Source organism: Hyaena hyaena, unplaced genomic scaffold, assembly GCF_003009895.1.
Source record: "Hyaena hyaena isolate Hyena2069 unplaced genomic scaffold, ASM300989v1 scaffold_15, whole genome shotgun sequence".
Lineage (NCBI taxonomy): Eukaryota > Metazoa > Chordata > Mammalia > Carnivora > Hyaenidae > Hyaena > Hyaena hyaena.
In genome coordinates, this window is record NW_024080647.1 from 7,181,697 (window position 1) to 7,204,154 (window position 22,458).

General features: G+C 33.8%; 1 protein-coding gene across 4 annotated transcripts in view; it reads left to right on the top strand.

Annotated features, from left to right (window-relative positions):
• The window catches only part of VPS13C (vacuolar protein sorting 13 homolog C), a 193,543-nt gene that overhangs the window by 149,340 nt on the left and 21,745 nt on the right, over positions 1 to 22,458 (top strand). For all 4 annotated transcript variants that reach the window (XM_039220292.1, XM_039220301.1, XM_039220311.1 and 1 more), the window contains 12 exons: positions 672 to 836; positions 2,570 to 2,698; positions 2,971 to 3,104; positions 4,824 to 4,950; positions 9,889 to 10,124; positions 15,243 to 15,384; positions 16,426 to 16,566; positions 17,388 to 17,469; positions 17,843 to 17,912; positions 18,514 to 18,625; positions 18,744 to 18,857; positions 20,795 to 20,934. In XM_039220292.1, the coding sequence (XP_039076223.1) occupies positions 672 to 836; positions 2,570 to 2,698; positions 2,971 to 3,104; positions 4,824 to 4,950; positions 9,889 to 10,124; positions 15,243 to 15,384; positions 16,426 to 16,566; positions 17,388 to 17,469; positions 17,843 to 17,912; positions 18,514 to 18,625; positions 18,744 to 18,857; positions 20,795 to 20,934 (1,592 nt within the window). The remainder of the gene's footprint in view (positions 1 to 671; positions 837 to 2,569; positions 2,699 to 2,970; positions 3,105 to 4,823; positions 4,951 to 9,888; positions 10,125 to 15,242; positions 15,385 to 16,425; positions 16,567 to 17,387; positions 17,470 to 17,842; positions 17,913 to 18,513; positions 18,626 to 18,743; positions 18,858 to 20,794; positions 20,935 to 22,458) is intronic.

Below are 22,458 nucleotides of genomic sequence, written 5' to 3' on the forward strand. Positions count from 1 at the left end.
TTCACATTTTCTTCAACTCCATAAACCAGCTAGGTTCTAAGAAGTATAGAAATTTGAATTCAAGGTGTTATGTTATGTACAGGATTATTATCTCTATAAATATCTTTGGCTACTAGTATCAGTACAAAACCTACATTTATCAAAGCTTAATTTTAAGACAGTGAGTTGAATCCATCCAAGTAACCAACTTGGTAAATATGCAGAGTATACAAGAATCCTCATTCCACACTAATCCCTGACAGATGCTTCTTAAATCTTAGATCTGACTGCGAAAATTTGAGTAATCTGAGGTCAGTTGACCTGTTATAATTGCCACTTGGAAATTTTTATCTTAATTTACTAACACAGAGATGAGAAAGCAGCAAAATCTGAGCCTCTACGCCAATTATAGAACAATTTATGTTTGGAATGTTAAAAAAAATAAAGAATACAACTAAACTAAATATGTTATGATAGTCTTCATTAGTTAAATTACCACTTGATATTTCTGGAATTGATTTCTGATGAAGCCAAACTAAAGAACCACACATTTTTTAGTGAGAAGATAATCAGTAGCTGAATGTGGCTTAGTAGTTACTTTATTGACAAGTGTTGTTTTATTTTAAAACATCTTAAGAAATCTGTGTGTGAATGGGGTGTATCATTTCAAAGAAGTTTGTTCCTTTACACAGGTTGGTGTTAGCATCAAAATGAGCAGTTTTAATCTTACACGGATAGTTACCCTGACTCCCTTTTGTACCATTGCAAACAAGTCATCATTAGAACTAGAAGTTGGTGAAATTGCGTCTGATGGCTCAATGCCAACTAATAAGTGGAACTATATTGCTTCTTCCGAGGTAAAATTTTCCTTTCCTGTGACTGTCTCCTGAAATGTACCAGTAGATAATAGATAAATAAGAATTGCATGTACTTCTTTGTTATACTCGCTTTGCTACAGTATTTGTGTATTAAAACATGACCGCCAACTTTGACTTTTCTTTCATAAACACATGCTAAAAAAAGAAGAAAATTACTGGTAATATTTATCAATAGCCAGGGTAGAGGGTTGACACTCCGTCTCTAGTTCTTCCCGTATGTATAGAACTTGGGTATGTATTGTGAAAAGTACATAAAGATAATGTACTATGAATTGTCTCAGTAGTCAGGGTAATGCCTCTCTATTCAAGAAGTATATAATGCTGTTGGATGGCTTAAGACTCATAAATTAACATATGTAAAAAAAGATAGTATATGGTAAGTTATAGGTGGTTGTAGAATTTCTGTAAAATTTCAGGTTTCCTTGAAAAGTTTTCTAAAATTCAACCCCCTCACTTTACCAAGAAGGAAGTTAAATCTCATACTTTTCTAAGTTTGGTGAAGTCTTTGAAGTCACGATCATCGTGGCCAAGATCAAAAGAGAATGTTTCATAGAAGATGTGAGATTTGAACTAAACTTTATAGGCTCAATAAGATTTTAGGAAGTGAAGAGAGTGAGGGAAAGAGCGTAGTAGAGGACGGGGGCAAAGATGAGCATTAGTGCTTGAATTTATGTGAGTTTTCAACCAAACCACTTGACCTTACGGATAGAACCATTCTTCTGTACATCTCAAAAACAAAATTATGTATATATATTTAAAAACTTAGCAGGAAGCTCTAGAGAAAGAATTTAGTTATAATGCAAACAAACTTAGATCTCTGAGAAACAGGGGCTTTCCAAGTCACTTAGAATGATCTCTGTAGACTTGGTAACAAATAAATGCTCATTATCATTGATGGGGGTTTGATAATAGTATCATTTTTATTCAGAAATAGAATGTACTTGGGGCGCCTGGGTGGCTTAGTCAGTTAAGCGTCCGACTTTCGCTTAGGTCATGATCTCGCGGTTCGTGGGTTCGAGCCCCGCGTCGGGCTCTGTGCTGACTGCCAGCTCAGAGCCTGGAGCCTATTTCAGAGTCTGTGTCTCCCTCTCTCTCTGACCCTCCCCTGCTCACTCTGTCTCTCTCTCTCCTAGAAATAAATAAAAAAGAAAAAAGAAAAGAAATAGAATGTACTTACTATTGTATAACTAAAACCTCAGTTTTACAGATAAGACTCAGTGAGGTATATGATTCGATTAAGATCAAACAGGACGATAATATCAGGACTTCCAGGAAGGTTGGTGGTAGTCTTTTCACTGCCTTCCATTGTCTTTTTAGCTTATCTAGGAAAAGATATGCTAGGAAAGAATTCATAGTGCCTTAAGCAGTTAAAATGGGATATGCACAAAAGAAAATGTTATTAAGATTATAGGTTTTAAATATTCAAGATATTTGAGTCATTCTTAATCTGTAAACTTTTTAGTTCTGATTTGTAATTATTCTGTAAGTACGTAAAGATTAATAAATCTATATTCTTCTGATAGAGTTTCTTTAGTTTCCTAAATAGTCCCTATATTGTCAATAATTTTAACTTGAGATGTGGAGGAAATATTTTAAGAAACATAGTAATAATTGTATCATGGTCAGATTTAGAATTAAAAACTTAAGTAGCCATTGACTTATTTATACCACAGTATTGTTTTAAAATTGATATTACCTTTTGTATTTTCTAGTGCCTTCCCTTTTGGCCTGAGAATTTGTCTGGCAAACTTTGTGTGAGAGTGGTGGGCTGTGAAGGATCCTCCAAACCATTTTTTTATAATCGACAGGATAATGGCACTTTATTGAGCTTAGAAGAGCTGGTATGTTTTCATGTTTTATAATAAAACATCTTTAGTTTTTAAAATTTGCTTTAAAGTATTGTATTGAAACATGCTATAAAATCTACTAGTAATTATTTGAAGGTGCTGATATATATATAATCCTATACATGTATTTGTAAGAGATCAGAGGGCCAGTGTGCTTTTCAGTAGGAATATAAGAAAACAAACAAATTTTATGTCTCCATAACTGACTGAAATTCCAAATGTCACTGCAAGTTAAAACAATACCTCAAAATTGTTTTCTACAATAGAATGGAGGTATCTTGGTGGATGTAAACACTGCTGAACATTCAACTGTCATAACGTTTTCTGATTACCATGAAGGATCTGCGCCTGCTCTAATAATAAACCACACATCACAGAATGTCCTCACGTACAAACAGAGGTATGAAACAAAACCTTCGTGGAAAATCTCATTTGCTTTTTACTGGCCCACAATCCTTTCCAGGAAACTCTTGGGGTGGTAGATGAGTTTCACGTTCCACGTGTTTTCTGATTTTAGAAAGATAACTGGAAACACGTGCTGTTTATTGTAATACCCTCAGCAGGTGTTGAGCAGTTCTCTGTAGTCCAATACATTAATATTCCTGCAGCAGAACTTATAAATATTCATACCAAGTAGGATAAAGAAAAATTAATAGTCTCACATCAATTCAGATCAGGTTTCTTAGCCAAATGACTTTTGACACCCAAACTAATAGAAGCTTTTAAAATTTCAGAATTGCATATAAGGAAATGTGAACCTCTTTGAGCATTACTACTCTTTTGTAATCTGGTAATGCTTTATTGTTCTTGTTGTTTGTTTGCTTTTGTTCCCAATAGAAGTGATGGATTAAATGAGAGGATAATAACTAGATAGTGGGGTTGAATATAAGTATGGGATGATAGGAATTTTGTTGTTCTTTCTTGTCCTGTCATTTGGCTTGGATGATGCCATTGTATAATAATGTAACAGATAGTTTTAAACTCTGACAATATATGTTATATATCTGCAAAGAATTATTGTTACAATCTGCAAGGCATTATTTTATATATGTATACAATCTTGTATATACATAAGGTTACTTTTATATACAGAATTATTTTATATGAAATAATGCCTTGCAAATTTACCTATTCTTACCTATTTACCTACTCTTACCTATTCCCGGCTTGAATCCACTGGGAGATTTTTTTGAGATATTTTTTAATTTAAAAAATTTTTTTAAAGTTTATTTATTTTGAGAGAGAGACAAAACACACACACATGCACATGGACAGGAGAGGTGCAGGGAGAAAGAGAGTCCCAAGCAGGCTCCATTGAGCCCTACAGCCCTCTGCAAGGCTGGATCAGGATCAGGGCTGGATCTCAAGAACAATGACATCATGACCTGAGCTGAAACCAGGAGTCTGACGCTTAACAACTGAGCCACTCACTCCCCCCACACTGAGAAATTTAAAAGCACAGAATGGGATTGAAACCTAATTGGGTTAATTTTTTTTCTTTTAGTTCCCTGGAAAACTTTTTGTAATATGGACTAATACTTCTTATACTTTAATGATAAATTCTGCTTAAATATTGTTAAAATATAGATCCAGATTTAGTAGGTTTTAGGCAGGGCCCAGGATTTTGCACTTTCAGCAAGCTCCAGGTAATGGCGATGCTGCTTATTATCCACAGATCACACTTTGAGTAGCAACAGTATGGATCTAATTTCTTTTTTCCTGAGACTTCTGTTTCTCATCTAATTGCATGTGATTAAAAAACTTAAATTTAAGCACTGAGTGAAGTTCTGCTGCTGCTAAGGAATTTATTTTTTATAGCTTTTTTTCTACAGGTGAACTCTGATGTACCAGTCTGTTTACCTTAATGAATTCCATTGCTGTTATAGTGCTTGGATCAATTTGGAGTGTACTGCAGCTTCAGAAAGGCAATATTTCATTCCCTCAAGCTTCAAAACCATTAGTTTATTGGACATTTTAGGGTACTTATTTTTAGGCAAAGTTCTGTTTATTAATGAAGGCAATTTTATAAGATTTTTGTGCCAGTCCCGTCTGTAAACCACAGGCTTGGGTATCTCAAGGCTTGGATATCTTAATCTTCCCTCTGGTGGTTGTGTTTCAGTGGGTCACAGGAAGAAGTGTACTTGATGCCAGGACAAGCTCGACTTTTTGCCTGGGCGGATCCTACTGGTACCAGAAGACTTACATGGACGTACGCAGCAAACACTGGGGAGCACAGTCTGCTAAAGGTATCATTTGATGTGAATGGTGCTGTATGAGCTGCCTGGTGGCAAAGGAAGCAGACAAGCTAGCTTCACACAGTCCTCTTTGTCCTTACTGAATGAAAGGTGGATTGGAAGTATTTTCAAAATAAGTTGCTGTTGGACTTCAGATTGCAAGTAATTCATACCAATATTTTAGATAAGTGAAAATAATGTATTTACAATTTAAAAAATAGGCTTGCTTCATCTTGCCCAGTAAAGTACCTTCTAATATGCCCCCCCCCTTTTTTTAAGTAAGTAACTTTAAAACTAAGTGAAAATAATTTCATTTTGAGCATATGCATACCACTGTTGGCTGTGAGGTTTTTAGGCATGTTTTCTCAGTCAAGGCCATATGGCTTTTTTTTAAGGTTTTTTTTTTTTTTTTATATTTATTTATTTTGAGAGAGAGTGAGTGAGCCAGGGAGGGTCAAAGAGAGAAGGAAAGAGAGAATCCCAAGCAAGCTCCACACTCAGCGCAGAGCCCAATGTGGGGCTCAGTCTGACAACTGAGCTTATGACCTGAGCCGCAATGAAGAGTGGGCCACCTAACCGACTGAGCCACCCAGGCACCCTAAGACCATGTTTTAATTAAAGGAATCTGACAGTATGCAGATTATCCCATATGAGAAATTTAATGAAGTATTTATTAAAACAGTATTTTCGCAGCTAATGTAATCAAATATGTTATTCCTGGACTCTTAGACTTTGGGAAGGTCTTAAGAATTCATAGCCTTTCTTTTATGTCGTAACTGGCTCCCGTATTAGTGATATAGATCATCGAGCTTCTGTTGTAATATATTCTATCATGAAAAGTTCATACAGTGTCCTACTCTATTGTCTAATAATGCCAGTTGTTAAAAAAGCTTTCTTGACTTTTGCTTCACAGAGGTAATTGGCCAACAGTGACTGAATTATCCTCTCCCATACTCCCTCTGAAATACCCATAAAAGAGATAAAGACTTACCCACTTTTGAAAAATCAGAATGATAGTTCCTCTGTTACGAGACTCTTGCAATAATTTTCATCATGACAATTTGATGGAGCTCTACTGGTTGCTTGTGCTTTACTTTTTATAAGAGCGAAACTCAAGGTTTATGAGTGGTACTGAAGCTTCAATTCCCTGATCCTCTTAGCTCCCCGCCTCAGAGGCATAGAGGCTTTACGAGAGGTTTCTGTGCTCTACTAGTGTTATTTGCCCTCTCCTCACATTTAATGCTGCTCAGCAACTACAAAGCCCAGAAGTAGTATATAGACACGAGAGAGAATGTGGGAAGGACTTTCTGGTGGAGGATATTCAGGTCTGTATATTGAGGCAGATTCAGAAAGCATCTGGGAATGGTATATATGGGGATTGTGGTTTTTAATGTTTCTCTTCTGTTTGGTGTTAGAGAACCAGGCGGTAGGAAAAATAGATAATTGTGCCTCAGTCAGCACATAATCTACAGGAGTCTGGAAATTGAGTTGGAAGCAAGGCAGCTTCTCATTCCCTTGTCTGCTTAGTTGATTTGAGAAGGGAGTTCCACTCAGGTCCCTGGACATGACAAGGGAGTTCAAAGAAAATCCCACCATTATTGGTAAACATGAAGTCTGGACAAATCTTTTCTTATTAAGTATGACTGGACAGGAAAAAAACAACAACATGGGGTTTATGAAAAAAATAGTTTGGGAGAAAAATGTAGCATTATTCTGTATGATCAGTGGGTGATTATACCTCTGAAAATTATTTTACTACTAGAGGACCACAAGAAATCTTGCATCCTCAAGTTATGAAGTGATGGCAGCTATGAAATAGAAGAATGCATGGTAAAATAAAAAGAGACAACAAAATGAAGCGAAAGTAGAGTGGGGAAGCTCATAAATACACCATTTAATCTTAAATTTTAATTAGAGAAACATAGGTTAATGATTTTATTTTTTTTAAACTGTCAATTTATAGATCTAAAATCATTGAAAAAAGAAATTTAAAACAACTGAGAAAATGAACATGAGGAAAATGTTACCTTTAAAGTAAAGGAGGGAGAGTTAAGGAAGTGTAAGTTATAAGCATGAAGAGGCAGTAAAGAAATAGGCAGATAGAAGTAAAAAGAAATTAAAGTTGTTGATTTTAATTTCTGAGCAACTATAATTCAAAGCGAAAACTTTCAAGTAGAATATGATGATATGTCAAAGAAGGGATGATAGCCATAAACTTTCATGCAAGGAATAACATTGTATCAAAAATATAAAACTTAAAATGCTGGAGGGGCGCCTGGGTGGCTCAGTCAGTTAAGCTCCGACTTTGACTCAGGTCGTGATCTCATGGTTTGTGGGTTCGAACCCCGCATAGGGCTCTGTGCTGACAGCTAGCTTAGAGCCTGGAGCCTGCCTCAGATTCTGTGTCTCCCTCTCTCTCTGACCCTCCCCTGCTCTCTCTCTCTCTCTCTCTCTCTCTCTGTCTCTCTCTCAAAAATAAATAAAACAGAAAAAAAATTTTTTTTAAATGCTGGAAGTTGACCAGAATACCAGAGGATATTTTAAAATTACCAGAGGATATTTTAACATACCTCATTTAATTTTTAACAGACCAAATAGATGAAAAATAAATATGATTAGGGAGTATTTCAGTAATAACTAAGATTGAACCAAGATACATATCAAATTTTGTACTTTAGAGAGAGAAGTCACCTTATAAATAGATTCTCAGGAACATTTGTAAAATTTGATTGCATATTAGAATTTTAAAAGCTGAGTTGGCTACTTTGACATAAGTTAAAAGCAATAGATTTTTAAAAAGTAGTGTGTTGGCGAGGACGTGGAGAAAAAAGAACCCTCGTGCACTCTTGGTGGGAATATAAATTGGTGCAGCCACTGTGGAAAACAGTATGGAGGTTCCTCAAAACACTACAAATAGAAGTACCACCGTATCCAATTTTTCCACTTCTGGGTATTACACAAAGAAAATAAAACACTAATTTGAGAAGGTATATTTACCCATATGTTTATTGCAGCATTATTTATACTAGCTAAGCTATGCAAAACAACCTGTGTTCATCAGTAAATGGTGTCCTGTCCTGTCATTTGGCTTGGACGATGCCATTATATCATGATATAATCGTTTTAAACCCTGACCATATATGGTATATATTTGCCAAGAATTATTGTTACAAATCTGCATAAAATCTTGTACATACATAAGGTTATTTTTACATATAGAATTATTTTATATAAAATAATGCCTTACAAATTTACCTATTCTTATTTCTCCTGGCTTGAGTACATTGAGAGATATAAAAAATATTTTTAAATTTTTTTGAAGTTTATTTTGAGAGAGAAAAAGAAAACACATGCACGTGCACATGAGCAGGGGAGGGGCAGAGAGAGAGAAAGAAAAACCCAGGCAGGCTGCATTGAGCCCTACAGCCCTCTGCGGGGCTGGATCAGGGCTGGATCTCAAGAACAGTGAGATCATGACCTGAGTTGAAACCAAGACTCTGATACTTATCTGCTCAACCACTTAGATGCCCCCCACTGAGAGATTGAGAAGAACAGAATGGGATATGTATATATATATTTCTCAGCTTTAAAAATAATGAGTTCTTGCCATTAGTGACCGCATGAAAGAAACTTGAGAATATTCTGCAATGTGAAATAAGTCAGAGAAAGACAAACAACCATATGATTTCGCTTACACTGAAATCTAAAAAACAAACAATAGGCATGCCTGGGTGGCTCAGTCAGTTAAGTGTGTGACTTTGACTCATGTCATGATCTCACGGTTCATGGGTTCAAGCCCTGCACTTGGCTCTGTGCTCATAGCTCGGAGCCTGCTTCAGATTCTTTGTCTCCCTCTCTCTCTTCCCCTCCTCCCACTTACACTCTCTCTCTCTCTCAAAAATAAATAAACTTTAAAAAAAAAGTAAAAAATAAAAAAACAAAAAGAACAGAAACAGATCCATCAATACAGAGAACATACTGGTGTTTGCCAGAGGTTGAGGTGTCAGGGAGCAGTGGGTGAAATGAGTGAAAAGAGGTGGGAGGTACGGGCTTCCATTTATGGAATGAGTAAGTCATGGGGCTGACAGGTACAGCACAGGGAATGTAGTCAATGGTATTTCAATGCATTGAATGGTGATGGATTATAGAAGTTGTTAAATCATTATGTTGTACTACTAAAAGTAATGAAACATCTTGTGTCACCTATACTTCAATTTTTAAAAAAAGTAATTGATATAAACAGCAACAAACTCAACTATTCCTATGCTCTTGTTAAATCCTTTATTCGTTTGGTTTCTTTTTTTTTCCCTAAGAAAGCATGAGATGAAAAGCACGTAATAGGTACTTGTACTGCTTGTTGACATGAACTATTATATTTATAAGCCCAGAATGAAGGGAAATCATTATTTCAGTCTCTGAAAACACTGACCAAATCACATCTTCTATTTTTGTTAGATGAGACCCTCAGCCAAGGCTTTGTGAAACAGTATACATTGAGTACAAACCATAGTTTTATTGTTTAAGAGTGTGATTTATATAAATATTTGCAGTGTTAATGTTATTAAAACATAAAAATAACTAGGTTAGTTTTACCTGAGGTTACTATTCTAATAAATACAGAACCCATTCTGTTCTCCATCTTGGAGACAAGTAAGCAGCTTACGGTACCAGCGCCATTGTAGGAAACTCGTTCCTGCCGAGGGCCCTTTGAACAGTCAAACCGAGGGCACGAAAAGATTAAGCACTATTAATGTTTGTTATTGTTCGAAAAAAATCAATGAGTCGTGTTTTAAAGTAGATTGTAACTTTAATTTATGTCATTTTGATGGTTTTCCAATTTATATTTACACTTTTCTCACTTTCCTAAATGTTCTCAGGGACTATAGTTTAACTTTATGTAATTAAAAACTTACTGCTTGTGGGTTTAATATTAAATCTCTTTTTCCCCAGGATGAATGTGGACAGTTTCCATATGATGCAAATACGCAGATACACTGGGTATCATTCCTGGATGGGCGACAACGAGTGTTGCTTTTCACTGATGATGTTGCCTTGGTTTCCAAAGCCCTGCAGGCAGAAGAGATGGAGCAGGCCGACCATGAAATAACCTTGTCTCTCCACAGTCTTGGGCTTTCTCTGGTTAACAATGAAAACAAGCAGGAAGTTTCATATATTGGAATAACCAGGTACGGAAGAAGGAGGATAAGGCATTAGAAGTCTTTCACAAGCATTGAGTTCATAATATCAAGCTTAATGAGAATAAGCAGATGTTCTGAGTTTGGATGTACTGTATATTCTTTCAGCATAACTTGTGAACAGTTTTTTGCACTGCTAGTTGAAAAGGCCCTAATATAGAAAGATGACTAAGATTAATGTCTTTGCCCCTACCATACTGACATGGTTTAGGGGAGGGCAACAACAATGGGTCAGATAAATTGGAAAAAATATTCACAGAGAAGGCAGTCTTTGACATGGGTACATAATCTTTAATGGGTGATTATTTAGACCTTTTTAATAGAGATGGAACCAGTTATTTTTCGCTGACTCTGCTTGTATCCATATAAGAAAAATATTCGAATTTATTTAATTTGATTTTTTAAATTGCACCAACTTTGGGAAAAGATCATTTTTTTCTTGGAGGCTGATGGGTGGAATGGTTAACATGTTACCATGTATAACCATCATAGCATCTATCAATAATCATGTGTTTAGTGAAGTAAAACATTAAGTAAAAATTAAGAGATCATGTATTTAATGCACTTTACACAACACCTGACAGATTAAGGTTCTAAACATGATATACATACCACTAATATAATTTTAATAATTTTGTATATGTATGAGTAATATATTCTCTTGATTCTACATTTCAGTATTGTATTGTATTTTTAACCCAATATAAAAAATCATTTTTAAGTCCTGTAAATTCAGTTTTTCCTCTGCTGTTTTTTGATAGATCTTTGTTTTAGTTTAATATTATATATATTATTATATTTTGTCAGATTGACCTTTATGTATAAGGACTTTTAAAAATTCACCTAGAATATCTTTGTTATGATACACTACACATTTAATACACATTCACTGGGGATATGTACTGAGGAAAAGTAAATCGGTTATGTAATTTTAAAAATAGACTTTTATTCTTTTGAACATTTTTACATGTACAGAAAAATTGACTGTACAGAGTTCCTATATACCATCCGCCTTTCCCCTCTTATTAACATCTTGAAGTAGTGTGGTATATTTTTTTACTATTGATAAACTAATGTTTATACATTATTACTATTATTTAAAGTCCAGTTTTGGTGTTGTTTAAGTTAGAGTTTGCTCTTTATGTTGTAATTCTATGGGTTTTGGCAAATAAGTAACACATATCTATCATTACAGTGTCATATAGAATAGTGTCAGTACTGTAAAAAATCCCTTGTACACCACCTATTCATTCCTTTCTGCCTCCCTCTGAATCTCTGGAAACCACTGGTCTTTTTACTCTCTAAAGTTTTTGCCTTTTCGAGAATGTCATATCATTGGAATCATACAGTATGTATGCTTTTCAGATAGGTTTCTCTCACTTAGCAACATTTTTAAAAATTTCTTCGTGTCTTTTTGTGGCTCGATAACTCATTTTTTTGGATCACTGAATAATATCCCATGTTTGGATGTACCACAGTTTATTCACCTATTGAAAGACATCTTGGTTGCTTCCAACTTTTGGCATTTATGAATGAAACTGCTATAAACATTCATAGGGAGATTTTTGTGTAGACATAAGTTTTTAACTCGTTTAGGTAAGTACCAAATGATTGCTGAATTATATGGTAGGACTATGTTTAGTTTTGTGAGCAATTGCCAAATTGTCTTGAAAACTGGTACACTATTTTGCATTTCCACCAGGAATGAATGAATGAGCATGCATTGCTCCACGCCCATGCCAACATTTGGTATTGTCAGTGTTCTGGATTTTGACCGTTCTATTAGGATGTAGTGATATGTCATTGTTGTTTTAATTCACAGTTTGCTAATTACATAGGCTGTTGAGCATCTTTTCAAATGCTTGTTTGCCATCAGAATATCTTCTCTGGTGAAATTCAGGTCTTTTGCCCATTTTAAAATTTTTCGTGGTCTTATCATTGAATTTTAAGAGTTCCTCGTATATTTTGGATGTAAGCCTTTTATCACATTTGTGTTTTGCACATATTTTCTCCCAGTTTCTGCCTGTCTTTTCTTTCTTTCAACAGTGTCTTTCATAAGAAAGAGGCCCAACATGAATTCTTTCTTTGATGAGTTATGCTTTCAGTCTTATATCTTAAAAGTCATCACCAAATGCACATTTACTTAACTTTCCTCCTATGTTATTTTCTGGATTTCATAATTTTATGTTTCATATATATATGCTTTTGGATATCCAGTTCTGTCACTATTTGCTGAAAAGATTGTCCTTTTTCCATTGAATTGCTTTTACTGCTTTTCAAAAATCAGCTGACTTTATTTGTTTGGGTCTATTTCTGGGCCTTCTGTTTCCTTGGTCTGTTTGTCAGTCCTTTCACCCATACCACACTGTCTGATGTCTGTAGCTTTGTGCTAATCTTGAGGTCATGTAGTATCCTTCTTCCACCTTTTTTCTTCTTGGTAGCTGGGACTTTGGTTGGGATTTGCGTTAAAGTTATAGGTCAACTTTTATAGTCTATAGTTTTCCTCATATAGACTTTACACAAGTTTGTTTGATTTTATTTCATTTCTTTGGGGCTAATGTAAAGATTTGTTTTTAATTTCAAATTTCAGTTGTTCATTGCTGATATATAAGAAAACAATTGACTTTTGTATATTAACTTTGTGACTTTTGTATACTAATTTTATATTGGTTGCAGGAATTTTTTTGGTTGATTCTTTGGGTTTTTTTTACATAAACATTTCATGCCATCTGAGAACAAAGACAGCTTTCTTTCTTCTTTCCTCATCTGTGTACCTTTTATTTTCCCAGTGTTGAATAGGAAGAAGTGGTGAGAGTAGATATCCTTGCTTTGTTCATGATCTTAGTGAGAAAGCATATAGTTTCTCACCATTAAGTACAATGTTAACTATAGGGTTTTTGTGGGTGTTCTTTATCAAGTTGAGAAAGTTCTCTCTTCCTAATTTGTTGAAGAGTTTTTATTATGAATCAATGTTGGATTTATATAATGTATAGTAGATATTTTATTCATTGCCTTCATTGACTGGTGTTCCCTCATGATACAATGAGGACACTGTTAACAGTTTCATTGATTAATCTGAACAAGCTATGAAACTAAAATACTGTAGGGTTTTATTTTGTCATTATACAAATAGTATTCCCTAATCAGGGATCAGCCAAGTATGGCCTATCAGCCAAATCTAGCTGATGGACTGTTTTTGTGTTTTTGTTTAATAGACCTTGATGTAAGAATTTTTTACAGTTTAAATGGTTGGAAATAAAAGAAATAAAAATTGTTTTTTGTAACCTATGAAAATGATATGAAACTCAAAGTTTGTTGCCATAAGTAATGTTTTGTTAGAACACAGGACAGCCTGGCTTATTCTTTTACATGTCTATGGCTGCTTTTACACTGCTGCTTATAGCACACAACAGAGGACAGATAACTTGAGAGCATATGAGTGCCGCACATATAGCTCCACTGCAACTTTTATTCATTTTTTATTACTAATGCATGCTCATCATGTCAAAATAAGTAGAGAAAAGTGGACTTTGAATGTCTCTCTTCTGGGGCAGAGTTACTGAATGAAATGGCAAAACATTATTTTTATTATGTAATGATCCTATACCTGTGCCCAAAGAATATGCTATATATTGACATTTCCAAACTAAGCACATACCACAATATGCCTACCTCATAGGAAAGGAATGGCCAGAAAGATTAGAAAATTTAAGACAAAATATCTCATCACAGCAAAATTTCATTTATGTATGTGTGTATGCATGTATTTATTTATTTTCAATTTCAAGTTTCTATTTAAATTCTAGTTAACATACAGTGTAATATTCGTTTCAGGAATAGGATTTAGTGATTCATCACTTACAAGTAACACCTAGTGCTCTTCACAAGTGCCCTCCTTAATACCCATCACCCATCTAGCCCATCCCTCCACCCACCTCCCTCCAGCAGCCCTTAGTTTGTTCTTTTTCCTTAAGAGTCTCTTTGGATTTGCTTCCCTCTCTTTTCTTTCCCCTTCCCCCATGTTCATCTGTTTTGTTTATTAAATTCCACAGATGAGTGAAATTATTTAGTTTTTGTCTTTATCTGTCTGACTGACTGATTTATCTCTTAGCATAATTTCTTCACAAAAATAAAAAACCAAAAATGAGGGTGCCACCAAAATTAGTTCCTGAATGACTCATTTGTTAGCCAAGCAAGGAATGTCTTGTACTAGTGGTGAGTTAATTGAATTATCTAAATGTAACAGCTGAAGAAATGTGTCCAGAGTAATAAACTGCTAGCCATTTTGGAAGAACAGTTGCTTGAACAACTGAGGATATTTAGAACAATGTCAGTAGTCATTTAAAAATAAGACAATGATTTTGACTGGTTTTCTTTGGCTCTTGAGTCACCAGATATTACTAATACTGCTCAGCTATTGTATATTTGAGAAGCCAATGCTGGGTTTCAGGTGTCTAAAGAATTAGCCTCTATGAATACTGAGTTTGAGCCCTAATTACTTGAAATGTTGTCACCCCTGAGAAAGAAGTGTAATGACAATTTTTTTTGTAAGTGTGTATGGTGACAAGTACTAACTAGATTTATTGTGATGATCATTTCACAATATATGCAAATATTAAATAATTTTGTACATCTGAAATTAATGTTTTATGTCAGTTATACCCCAATAAAAAACAAGTAATAAAAACTTTAGATGTGTTTTCTCATTAATAGACTTGTGTTTTTTAAAAAAACTCAGTTTTTATATTTTGAATTTCATCAGTTAGAAAAATTCTTGAAAGTTTTTTTCTCCCTCTTATTATTTAAGCACAATTTAACCTCAATTTTATCTCAGCCACAAAGCCTAAAATATTTAGTATATGGCTCCTTACCAAAAAAGTTTGCAAGTCGTTTGATTGATTGATGTCAGTGTATGATAGAATAACATTTTCCCCTGCCCCTTTTCCTCATGTGCTTTTCTACCACAGGTATATTTTAATGTTAAAAAAAAGTCTTGTATGAATATAATTTTCATTGGAGGTTGGTAGTTACAATAATTTGAAGTTGAATAACAGTTCTAGTAAACCTGATATGTACTTCTAATTTAATTTTCTTTGTGAATTGTTTTAGTTCTGGTGTTGTTTGGGAGATGAAACCAAAACAGAAATGGAAGCCTTTTAGTCAAAAGCAGATAATGTTGCTGGAACAGTCCTATAAAAAGTACCAAGTATCCGGAGACCATGGATGGATTAAACTAGATAATAATTTTGAGGTATACTAAAAATTTTTTTGGTTTGGTTTTTATATATATATTTTCTTGGTGGACAGTAACTAAGGAAAATTTACTGTCCAAGTAAAAAGGTGTGTGCAGAAATTATTTATTAGTAAATAAACTCATATATTAGTAGGATTAGCATGGCTGATATTCATTAATACATTTTAAATTAAAATATATTATTAAATCATATACTATGAAATATTTAAATATGTTTCTCTTCTGTATTTTTAAAATTTCTTCTGCTTACAAGACAGTTTCATGGAATGTGTTTTCAGTAAGATTATGCAGAAATTAATATCGCTTATTGGAACTTTTTGTTGCATCTTGAATGATACCAGAATAATTGGTAAATAAAGCCTGTGCAAAATTGTGTATTTCAGTAATGGAAAACCTGTTCAATTAAATTCATTAATGCGAACAATTATTGGACATGGGTAGATGTCACAAATATAGGTATACTCCGTGCAGGACAGTGTTGCAACTGAAGGTCACTTTTGCTCCAAGAGACCCTAGAAGCTTGACTGCAGTTTCTCATTTGCTCTGGTTCAGTCACACAGTTTTGGTTACTCTTTGTCTTTGATATCTAATGGCTGGGTTTGCCTTGGTCACCAGATACTCCCCTTACCCCTACCCTTATCCCGTAAATGGTGACCGTGCTCAAAGGAAAACAAACTGGCAGACCTAAATAAGCTGTTAACTATTCATTGTTTAACTTTGCTAAAACAAAATTTAAGAGTTACCTTTATTCCTTACTATTGAGGCTTTTAAATAATATAAAGCATGGTTTATTTCCTTCAACTACAGTTGATATAATTGAAAATTTCCCCAATCATTTTTTGTTTTCTTCATAACTTTGGTGGAAAAGTAATGATTCTGTTTCAAAGATCCCAACTATAGATGCCCTTACGGCAGATCTTTTGGTGACACAGAGAGATTAAAATGCTTTTCCCTTTCAGATTGTGAGTAAAGGGATTTTTAAAATGGGCTACACTGCTAATACCAAGTGGTCATGAACACATGTACTTTTTTTCCCAGGTCAATTTTGATAAAGTTCCCATGGAAATGCGCTTCCCTGTTCAGTGCCCAATAAAGCGAGATTTTTTATCAGGGATTCAGATTGAATTTAAGCAGTCTCCTCACCAGAGAAGTTTAAGGGCCAGGTTGTATTGGCTTCAGGTAACATTGTCATTTTCTGTTCAACAAATACATCCAATCACTTTGGGAAACTTGGGGCTAAAATTTTTTCCACAAGACTCTAGCATACATTGTAAATAGTATTTTGCTTTCTGTTTATATGTTTTTTCCCTTTCTCCCACGTATCCTATGGATTCTCTATACTTAGCATCCAAGTCCAAAGACATTGCGACTGTTGAGACTATTTAATTTCATCAGCTAGGCTGCAAGAGTGTTTTCTTGAACTGAAATTGTTATTTTTTAAAATATTCCTTTGACTTTGTTAGGGGACCCCAAAATAAGATTTTCTTTTGCCATTCTACACAGTGCTGAGCTGGGCTTTATTGAAGAATGCTTTTGTCATCTTGCTTGCTAGCTCCCTTCCTGCCTCCCTCACTGTCCTCCTTTTAACTACTAAATATGATTTAGGACATTTTTATTTCTTTACTCTTTCTACCTATCTAATTTCATATCCAGTCTCCACTTACATTTTATTTAAATTATAAGCTTTTGAATTTTAACATGATCCATAGACACAAGTATTTTGATTAATAGTGTGTATGCTGTGCAGTGTGAATGCAGTTATGAGTATATTTAATAGTCCTTTATGTAAAAGGTTGCCCTTGCTGAGATTTGTAAGAATTTTAAATTTAAAGTAAAACTTCTAATAGCACTACATACATAATGCAGACACTTAATTATGATGAAATTAGCCACATCTTCTATAATATTATCTTCAAAACTAAAAGTTTAAATGATTTCAAATCTTGCTGAGTTAGTTTTCTTTCTTTCTTTCTTCTTTTTCTTCTTTTTATTTTTTTTAGGTTGATAGTCAGTTACCAGGTACAGTTTTTCCTGTTGTATTTCATCCCGTGGCTCCTCCAAAATCTATTGCTTTGGATACAGGTAAAAAAAAAAAAAAAAAAAAACAAAGTAGAGACAGTCTATTTTAAAAGTTAAATAGCCTTTAAAAAAATTTTTTTTTAAATGTTGATTTATTTTTGGGACACAGACAGACAGACAGAGCACCAGCAGGGGAGGGGCAGAGAGATAAGGAAACACAGAACTCACGACAGACTCCAGGCTCTGAGCTGTCAGCACAGAGCCCAATGTGGGGCTTGAACTTCAATGTGGGGCTCAAACTTCCAAACTGTGATATCATGACCTGAGCGGAAGTTGGACACTTAATTGACTGAGTCACCCAGGCACCCTCCCGCCCCCCATTTTTTGATCTATTATAACCTTGATTTTTTTTTCTTGTTTTCTTTCTTCCTTTTAGAGCCCAAACCTTTCATTGATGTGAGTGTCATAACAAGATTTAATGAGTACAGTAAAGTATTACAGTTCAAGTAAGTAAAGATTCCCGTTTATTTAAAGGAATTTAAAATGAGAATCTACTTTGAAAATATCACTCTCGTGAGGATGACTTCCATATAAAAATTATTTTCCACCTGAACTGTTTAATCCACTTTTGGTCAAGTAATTTTCTTTGTTGAAACTTATTTTAATACTAGCCCCTCTATAATTTTAAAGTATAAAATTCCTTGACCACTTTTTCCTCTTTGTAACTCCAATTAGAATATAAAATAGCCAGTGAATTATAAATGATGTATGTTTTTGTGAAGTGTTTAAAGTAATTGCTGTGGACTTTAAAAATTAAATAATACAAGCTATAGCCTCTAATTCTATTTGTCTCTTTTGTAATATGATAAATATGTGATTTGGGAGTTTAAATGGTAAGTATTAATACAGCAGTATTACCACTAGTGAAAACTTCACTCTAATGAATAAAACAATCTCAGTTTAAGGATACTTTCATCTTCTTAACACTTTTGAAGAGATGGAGTGAGATCTTATTGTGACTTTTGGCCAAAATCAAAGTTTTAACATTGATAATTACAAGGTTTGATAGAAACCCTTTTCCATTCTTCTAAAAAAATTTTTCTGTAGGTATTTTATGGTCCTCATTCAGGAGATGGCTTTGAAGGTTGATCAGGGGTTTCTAGGAGCTATTATTGCGCTATTTACCCCAGCAACTGACCCAGAAGCTGAAAGAAAACGGGTAACAATTTTTATTTCTTGGGGAAAATCATAAACTAAAAAAATCAAATCAGCCATTCTTTCAACTGCCTGGAGAAATAATAAAAAAAAATAGAAACTCTTGATTTATTTTTTTTCAGACAAAGTTAATCCAGCAAGATATTGATGCTCTCAACACAGAATTAATGGAGACCTCAGTGACTGATATATCAGTTCTTAGTTTCTTTGAACATTTCCATATTTCTCCTGTTAAGGTTTGTTATCATTATTATTTTGGAAGTTGGGCAGAATTGTACAATTTTTTAAAGATCTGTGTGCAAATGTGGGTTTGAATTTATTGTATCAAATATTTGGTGGGAATTTTATTTGATTAATTGAAATAATTAAGACAATTTTCTGTAACATATGTACAACCATAATCCCCACAGAGAAAGCATTGGAGCATGTTCTCTAGTCTTGAATTAATAACCCCTTTAGTCAAGGAAGGAGCTGACAGAAGCATTTCTTAATTAAGCGAAGAAGTGCTCACAACATTTAATGTTTTGGTTGCACTTTGTAACTACTCTCACGGTCTAAACAGAAAGCTATAATGGGTGCCCTAACCAGAATGTGAAAACGCTGAAGTAGGTATTATACTGTTGATGTGGTGTTTTTCACCCTTCCAAAATTTGATTGTAACTGAGGGAGTGGAAAATTGGATACCTTTCACTTGCCTGATTTTGTACTTTATGAACCCATTTCCTTTTTTCTTTTTGTTGTTCTTTTTAGATTTTATAGGAAGAGGTGACTGCTTAGTAAATTCACAAATGCTATCAACCATAATGCTCTGAACTTGTGTAATGAGCCATATTTACAATTAAGTAACTCTTTAAAATATTGGTGATCCTTTACATTCCCTCAAACTATTTACAGAACATTATTTTCAATTGCATCCACCAATCCACTCAGCTAAATAAATTAATTTATAAAATGGAATTGAATTATTTTAAATTGATGTACTAATTTGGTTGTATTAGACGTATTTATAGTGTTAAGTTTAAAATTGATACTGTTTTATGTGGTAGGTTAACACAATTTCTTTTTCATGATTAAATGAAAGTCATATATGAGAGTGAATAATACCTTCCACAAGTATTTACTGAATGCCTTCTATCAGAGTTGTTCTGGAAGGTATAAAATGACTTCATCGAGTTTCTAATCTTAGGGTAGTATTAAAGATTGTTAATTTACCAACTCAGGATTTTATGCACATTGGAAATTGTGCCATGAAGTTGAATAATTAAGATCATGAACAGTAGTTATTTTCTCATTCCATGGTGACTTTGCCTTAAGGGGAAAGCTGGATCTCTGTCCACCTAAACTTACCTTTCATGGATTGCCACATTCTCTGACCCTGTAAATGGGCAGAAGTCTACATCAAACAATCAAAAACACAAAAGCAAACCAAAAAAACAGCACCCACGCTTTCCTGGTTTTACCCCGGGTGTCTTCTGTTGAGCTCCACATTGGTTTAGTAAAATGCAGAATCAGAAAGGAGAGTCATCTGCTTTATTTGCACAGATAGAATTACCTTCTACCTGTGTCCTTGCCACTATTGCATTAATGATGATACAGCACGAAGTAGAAACAGCCAAATGGTAATGTGTAGATCTCGTGTGTAAGTTAAAGGAGTCTGTGGAAGCTGAAAAAGTTATTAACTCTTTTAAAAATTTATTTAACAATTTGTTGCTATAATCGTCCTGTTGTTGCTACTTATTATTGTATAATTATAATTGTTATTGTTAATTATTGCCATAAATTATTACTTGAGTTGGATAAAAATGAATGATTATTTGTTACTTTGACTGGTAGACTACTTGTGTGCCAGTTGACATGTGTCTTTTCTTAAAATGATTGTACTGTTTTTCTGAAGTGTTTTGAGCCCCCTTGATAGAAACACAATGGTATGTATACACTTTGAATAAAACTATAGCTCTGTGTTTGGAACAGACTACTTCGTATTTTATCAAAAAGCTAATACGAGAATCAGATATTAGTGAGTTACCCTGTGTTGTGTGTAGAGGAACAAATAATAGCTTTCTTTAGGACTGAAATATACAACATCTGTTTGTATCTCAAAGATTTGGTTCCTATGTATGTAAATTTTTTGGTTGTTTTTAGCTTTTATTTATTGAACATTTTTTTCTTTTAGTTGCATTTGAGTCTGTCCTTGGGTAGTGGAAGTGGAGAGTCAGACAAAGAAAAACAGGAAATGATTGCAATTCATTCTATTAATCTGCTCTTGAAAAGCATAGGTGCTACTTTGACTGACGTGGATGACTTAATATTCAAGTAAGATTTATATTAAAGTAGATGGGGAGGGTTTTGTATGAAGGTTATTTTCTGGATATCAATTCTTCCCATTTGGGCTACAATGTTAGCTTAGAAATATGATAATTCTCACTATACTTGAAAAGTTTGGCCTCTTTTCTAATTATGCTTTTTTGATATGCTTATTTTACTCATAAAAGGCTTTATATTTTCTTCAGGTATTCATATGTTGATAATCATGAATGTAGAATAAAAATGGAATTATTTGAGTACTAGGTTAAAAATTGACCATATTTTAAAACAGACTTATATTTGAAACATGTAGCAGTATGATGGCATTTCAGTATAATCATATGGAAAAGTATAGATAATAACCCCTTGCCCACATTTAGTCTGAGAATATTTATGTGTGCTAGACACATATAAATTCAGTGAACGTTTACTGGATATTCCACAATGGTATTGGAACAAGTAGTTACCTTGGAGGGAAAAAAATTTCCATTTATACCATTTCCACCATACTTGTACACTATCAAGTTTCATGGGAACAGAAGGATTAAATATAAAATTCAAATGAGAAAGAGTGAGGAAAACACTGAGGTTAATTGTTGTCAAATCTCTGAGTAAAGGAAGTGTTCTCAGTTTAAAAGCAATGGAAGAACCCACAGTGGAAAGTACAAGATAGATTTGACTACATAGAAAGTAAATAAGACAAAATCAGTGAAAACAATTAGAAAATGAACTGGGAAAATAGAAGGACAAATATGACAGGGAGAGGATTAATAGTCTTAATATCAAACATTGACAAGACAAACCTGAAGATTCCAACACCATAATCACCAGAGGACCATACAAGAGGGAAGAGGGAAGATACAGTGGCTCATAGATATTTGAATGTTCAACTTTATCATATATCAAATAATATATGCAAATTCAAGTAAATTATCAAAGATTTTTAAATATGAATAATCCTATGGGTCTAACAAGTGGGTACTTTTTTAAAAACTATTTGTAAGAGTACAGATATATGTGTATATATATGAAAGCCTCATATGTTTTTGTAGTTTTTCATTTAGTAATTCTTTTATTGGGAATTCAGTCCCAAAAAAATCTTGAAATGCAACCAAAGAGTTCTATTCAAAATTTACATATGGCAGTGCTAATTATTATTGTCAAGATTTGGAAATGTCTGACAGTGGTAAAATTGTTTTGTTTTGACACTTCCACATGCTGGAATGCTATGCAACCATTAAAAGTGGTTACATAGAATTTTGAATAACCTAGAGAAATCCTCATTCACAATATTGAGTATAAAAATGCATACAAACTGTTTTAAATATTTTTGAATTGGATAGAAAAGAGAGAATTTAAAGTGGGAAATGAAAAGAAAAAGAAAAAGCCTAAAAATTCACCATGTAATGGGATTATGGTTGACTTTTTCAATCTTTTTACACTTTATGTATTTATGAAAGACTTGTATGAGAATGCACCAGTTTTATAGTAATTTTGTTACCATAATATTAAGATCTCAAACATAAATTTATG